General features: G+C 42.0%; 1 protein-coding gene across 1 annotated transcript; it reads left to right on the top strand.

The window, feature by feature from the left end:
- Positions 1-5,194: 5,194 nt before the first annotated feature.
- LOC308571824 (olfactory receptor 13G1-like) lies at positions 5,195-6,142 on the top strand (the record flags this gene model as incomplete). Its single annotated transcript, XM_081167441.1, has 1 exon — positions 5,195-6,142. The coding sequence occupies one exon, from the start codon at positions 5,195-5,197 to the stop codon at positions 6,140-6,142; it is 948 nt and encodes a 315-aa protein (XP_081023567.1).
- Between the last annotated feature and the right edge of the window lie 483 nt (positions 6,143-6,625).

Raw genomic sequence — 6,625 nt, 5'->3', positions numbered from 1 at the left:
TCAATGTGAGAAATGCCCCGATGATCACTACCCAAATGCCTTTCAGGACCAATGTATTCCGAAAAAAATAAGCTACCTATCCTATGAGGAGCCCTTGGGGGCAATTCTGGCCTCCTTGGCTCTCCTGCTTTCTCTGGTCACAGTTGTTGTGATGGGGACCTTTGGTCTGCACTGGAACACTCCCATTGTCAAAGCCAACAACTGGGGCATCACCTGCACCTTGCTCTCTTCTCTGCTTCTCTGCTTTCTCTGCTCCTTCTTATTCATTGGCAGGCCTACAAAGGTGACCTGTGTCTTGAGGCAAACTGTCTTTGGCATCGTCTTCTCCATTGCTGTTGCTTGTGTGTTAGCCAAAACCCTCACTGTGGTTCTGGCATTCATGGTGACCAAGCCTGGGAACAGCCTGAGGAAATGGCTTGGGAAGAGGCTGGCAGGATCCCTTATCACCTTCTGTTCTCTCATTCAAGCTGGCATCTGCCTTGGGTGGCTGGCATCCTCTCCCCCATTCCCAGAGTTTGACCTGCACTCCCAGGATGGGCAGATCATAGTGCAGTGCAATGAAGGCTCCGATATCATGTTCCACCTTATTCTCGTCTACATGGGTCTTTTGGCCATCATCAGCTTCACTGTGGCTTTCTTTGCCAGAAAGTTGCCTGATACTTTCAATGAAGCCAAGTTGATTACCTTCAGCATGCTGGTCTTCTGCAGTGTTTGGCTGTCCTTTGTCCCCACTTATCTGAGCACCAAAGGGAAATACATGGTGGCTGTGGAGATCTTCTCCATCTTGGCCTCTACTGCTGGCTTACTGGGTTGCATCTTCCTCCCTAAAATCTTCATCATTTTATTTAGGCCTCAGATGAACAGTAAAGAGAGGTTAGTAAGGAAGAAGGATGACCATAGTTGAGAGGGTGAAAGAGATGCCATTAGCCAGGGACCTTATGTTTTGCTAAGGAGATGTTGAATTTCTTTTTATTTCCCTTCTTGTCTCCCATCCAATGAGTTCATGGTGGGATAGACTGAGAGATGGTATCTGACCCATAGTTGAATGGGAATTTGAACCCAGTTTTCCTAGCTCGTAGTACAACAAACTAATCACCACACTTTATGTTGAGACCATTTTGTTAATAATAATCTCTGGAAACAATAGCAATCAGTTAGAAAGATATAGAATGCAATGCCTAATGAAAATAGATTTGACCCCTTTTCCTATGAGAAACCCAACTTTAAAAAAAATGAGGAAAAGATGGTGATATGCAAAAATTAAATGGGAGCGGGTATATTGACTTTGGATCAATCGATAGATGATGAAGATGAATTTTTAGCATTCTGTGTGTTATGAGATAAATATCAGCTATTGGATATAACCAAATAGTAACATCTACAGCTTCAACATTTGTTAGCAACTTTGCTTTGGCCAGCTGCATTTTCAGCTTCTGAGACACTTTTTTTAGAAACCGTCTGTGTGTGGGTGTGGGTGTGCGCATGTGTGTCTATATATCTAGATAGATATAGATCTAGATAGATCTAGATCTAGATATACACACACACACAAAATAAATCAATTTGATATGCAGATATTAATATATAAATGAAATAAAGGAGGCTCCTATATTACCTAAACAACTGGACAGAGTTTTTAACTTCTATTACAGGGGTGTCAGTGCACCTTGAATGATAACCTATTCAACAAATAATGTTTGATTTGTAGTAACTAAAACAGCATTTTGTTTGAGATGTAATAAGGATAATGCTTCTTTAAAACACATGTTTTTACAATGTCCTATACTTGGGAGAAAGCAGTGGATTTTATAAATATGACTGTACAGAAAAAGCTAAAGTTCTCAGAGGATTATACTCTTTAGAGCTACATACCTACCATATGGAATTTGCAGTTGGACAATGTGAATGGATTCTCTGTGCCCTTACTATGGTCAGGGTTCAAATCCCCACGCAGCCATGAAGCTCTCTGGGTGACCTTAGGTCACTATCTTGCAGCAAAATCTACCTCACAAGGTTGTTGTGAGGATAAAATGGAGAAGGAACATAAAATGTTGTGAGGATAAAATGGATAACCACATTTGCGCTCCTCGGAGGAAACATTGGATATACATGTGATACTAAAAAAATAAATAATAGCCCACACCATCCTCCTTGGGCCCAAAGGTTCCCAGGCAATCAGAAGCAATGATCCTAATTCTCCACAATGGCAGCCTTACATCCTTTTTTTTAAAAAAAAATATTTATTAATAATTTCAAAATTACAAAAAAGAAAGAAAAAATTAAAAACAACACTACAATACATAGAGAAAAAAATTTAAAAAACAAGACATAAAAACCAATACAACAATACAGCAAAAAGATAAAAAAGAAGGAAAAAAAGACACAAATCCCATATTACATATCTTTAACTTCCATTTGCTTGTTTCATTGACCTCCTCACACCTCCCTTTTTGTATTCTAGTTTGATTGATTATTTCAGCAAATTATTTCCATCTTTCTCAATTTTTATTAAATAATTTATCTTAACAATTTAACCTATTAATTAACTCAACAAATCCTTTCCATCTTTTCCCCATATTCTGTTATTCAAATTACCTTAAGTTATTTAACCTTATCTTACCAAAAAATACTTTAGAGCTTAACGCTTAATACTCGATTATACATAACTCCTGATATCATTTCTACTAGAAATGATATCATTTCTACCGGACTTCCGGGTTAGCGGGATTTCCGGGTTAGCACCATTGGCGAATGGCGGAGTTCCTCCGACCGGAGGAACTGGCTCCGTGGAAACTGGGTCTTCCCGCCACGGCGAAGGTGGGGACCCGCTAGAAATCCCAGGCGGAGGAAGCCTGGGAATGTGGGGTTCGGCAGGGCACCAGGAGCGTGCCCCCTACTCACCGGGAACCCATTTTGGGGCTCCGGAGTGAAGTGGGGTGAGCGGCGCGGTGCTGCGAACTGATTGCTATTTTCACGGAGTGAAGCCGCACAGCCATTGCCGGAGAGCGCTGACTTTTTCCTGTGGACAATTGGATTTAAAACAAGTACCCGTGAGTAGAAACGGAAAATTGTATCAAGAAATATCTTAATTTGACACCGAAGCGGGAAGGTTCAAAACAGGAAGTCCGCCTTCCACTTTTTGTATATAGACTGAAGCAAAAACCTTGTAAGCTAAAGCCTGGAAAGTCGTTTAAAAAGTTTAAATTTCCTTCATTTATAACTACTGAAACCCCCTTGGAAGCAGGAGAAAGGGGGGGGCTTTGTTTAACGCCTGCAAGAGAGGGAGTGAAGAAAGATAAGTTTCCACCGTCTCTAACCTGGGAACGGAGTGTCAGAGACAGAAATTCTTGGAGAGGTTCATTGACTGTGAATGGAATACTTTGACATATAGCTAAAGAAGAGAAATAAACTGATTCCAATGTTGCCTTTTGCATTCTAAAGAAACAAAGTATCTGAAAAATGAAAGTAATTTTCCTTTGTTGGACTTGCCTTAAAAAAAATGGATACAAATAGAAATTGTCTCCTCTAGAGGGAGCTTGCTAAATTGTTGCTGCAGTCTACTTGAGGACTCTACAGCTGTCAGATTAAGATCGTGGGACCAGTCCTTTTTGACCTTGACTAAATATGAGCTGGGAGGAAGTTTTGGTGCTTGCTTTATGCAAGACAAGTGCCTTGTTGGAACAGATGCATGAGAAGATGGATTTGATGAATGAGAAAATGGATTTGATAACTGTTGTAGTTAATAACTGTGACAAACAGGGAATATTGATACAGAAACTATTCAGGGACCAACTCAGGAACCTGTACTGATTGGGCAAGTACAGAAGATAATGGAGGAGGTTGTGGTTGCACCTCAAATAATACAAATGGAGAGACCCGAGGCCCTACAGGAGCATAAGCCGCTGTCATTGAAGTTGGAGTGGGCCAGGGGGAGTCTGGAGCTGAGGAGGTTCTTAACTTTGGAGAGACCTCAAAATATGTTTTTAAATATTTTTTGGACTACATTGATGACTGTGGGGAGTGGGACTGTGGGGAATGGGCTGGCAGCCTTACATCCTTAGACTATTCCTAATTTGACTGCCTCTGAGGGTTTTGTCCCTATGGCACCAACACTACACTTGAACCATTCACTCACTATTTATGTTTGCTGTTAGTGTCTCCATTTGATTCTTCCATTCTTCTCTGGCTTAGCAGAATGGGGTGGGGATCATCATCAATGAGACAAGTTTCATTTTGCCTCACATCTTCAGGTATGTGGAGCATTTGAATCCTGCTGCTGCTTCCAGGTGAGCTAATTTTAAACTTAGAGCAGAAGATTCTGGTGCAGATGTTTTCTTTATTATAATGGGAAAGGCTTTGTCTACATGATCAGCATATGCAATTCAAACTGGCATGTGTTTTTACTCATAAGTAAGAAGAAGTAGGTGTCGAAGACCAGATACTGTTGACATGGTATAAAATAAGTTGATAGCCTTGGCCAGAGCTCAGAATCAGCTGTGGGTCAATAGTAGTCCTAAACCAGGGTTTCCCAAATTTGGGTCTCCAGCTGTTTATGGACTACAACTCCCACCATCACTAGCTAGTCAGGGATAATGGGAACTGTAGCCCAAAAACAGCTCAAAATCCAAGTTTGGGAAACCCTGTCCTAAACTGTTACTTATGTGACACCCACCTTACCAACTTACTATGAGACATGCCTGGAGTGTAGGTTTCCACAAAACGTTTGGCAGGAATGGGAAGGAAATATGTGGCCCTCCATGTGCTGTTGGACTTCATCTCCCATCATTCCCAGCCAGTGTAGCTAATGATCAGCAATGATGGGAGCTGTAGTCCAGCAATACCAGGAGAGCCACAGGTCCCCCATCCCAGACTTACAGCCTAACAGGGTAAGGGGTGTGGAATGGCTGGAGGCTGCAAGAGACTGCTAAATTCACACCTCAAAGGCTTCTATTTGTCTTTGTCAGCAGTTTTTGACTGCCTTGCAACAGTTGACAGGCATGTAATTTTGTGTGACCTATTTCTTATTTCCTGCCGATCCCACCGGAGATGTGTGAATATACTGAAAAATGTCCTGTTTCTGAACCTGGGGGTTCCAGATCATGCTTCATCCTCTATGAATTTGTCTTCATGAATTTGACCCGAGGTTAAGTCACAATAAATTTATTCATCTGGACAAGTCAGCACTATCAGACACATGGAACTGAAGAACCAGTCAGCAGTTCAAGATTTTATTTTGCTTGGCTTATCCAGCTCCCCTGAACATCAGAAAATCATATTTTGGGGGTTCACTTTAATCTATGCAACTGCTTTGTCAGCCAACTTCCTCTTCATCTTCACTTTAAGCACTTGCCGCAAACTCCACACCCCCATGTATTTCCTGCTCATCCATTTGTCCATAGCAAACATGTTTTGTATCTCGGTGACAATTCCCAAGATGCTCCAGACTACTTTGGCCTCCAGGAAGACCATCTCATTTTCTGGCTGCATGGCCCAGGTCTACTTTTTCTTGTGGGCTCTGGGAACAGAGATATTGCTGCTTTCCTTTATGGCCTTTGATCGCTTCATCGCCATCTGCCATCCTTTGCAGTACACAGTCATCATGAGGAGGGAAGTGTACATTGGGGTGGTGGCTGGAGTGTGGGTGGCGGGGATGATCAATTCTGCCGTTCACACGGGGCTTGTGCTTCGCCTTTCCTTCTGCGACTCCAACATCATCAACCACTTCTTCTGTAACTTGCCTCCTTTGTTGATGTTGTCTTGCTCAGACATCAGCCTCAATGAAGCCATGGCTTATGTAGCTGATGCGGTCTTCTCCATGGGTAGCTGTTTGCTGACGTTAACATCATATTTGTTGATTCTGACAACCATCTTTAGAATTCAATCTACTGAAGGGAAGAAGAAAGCCTTCTCCACTTGCTCTTCTCACCTCCTTGTTGTCAGCTTCTACTTTTCCACCATCATCTACACATACATCAGGCCTACCTCAACTGCATCTCAAGAAGAAGACAAGGTTATCGCTATCCTTTATTCAGTGGTGACTCCTGTGCTCAACCCTGTCATATATTCCTTGAGAAATAAAGAAGTTAAAGAGGCACTGAAGAAGCTCACTAGTAGAACTCTGCTGAGAGTTAGTGTTGGGTAGTGGTTTGAGTGCTGGACTTCGACTGAGAGAGACTTGGCTTTAAAGTCTCACTCAGCTTCTGAGTGTTTTCTCTCATCTAAACCTATCACATTGGATAAGGTTGTGAGAGCCAAGTACATTGCCTGAAGCAGCTCGTAGTTAAAAAAATGTAATATCTAAATAGAATTGTAAAGTTGGACCTGGGATCTTTGGTATGAGCCACAGCCCTTCCCGATACTAATTGGGAAAGTATCAAAACTAGAGTTGGGGGGTTGCTGTAGGAATATCCCTAAGTGTGCAGTATAAATAATACTATGATTGGTCATACTACATAACCAAGGGATATAAAATGCAGACACAGCAGTGTCTTCCTGAGGGAGATCCATTTGGCCAATGTGACTGATGCCTAGGGAAAGGCCCAATTGCTTACAATAGAGAGCAGCTCCCTGTAAATTTGTATCCGTAAACTAAGCTTCAATGTTTATTAGAACATGGCTGTGCAAT

This window comes from Podarcis bocagei (genome assembly GCF_964188305.1).
Source record: "Podarcis bocagei genome assembly, chromosome: 13".
In the NCBI taxonomy this organism is placed as follows: Eukaryota; Metazoa; Chordata; class Lepidosauria; order Squamata; family Lacertidae; genus Podarcis; species Podarcis bocagei.
The sequence above is the reverse complement of the archived record's forward strand: the minus strand, read 5'-3'. Positions and strand labels throughout refer to the sequence as shown.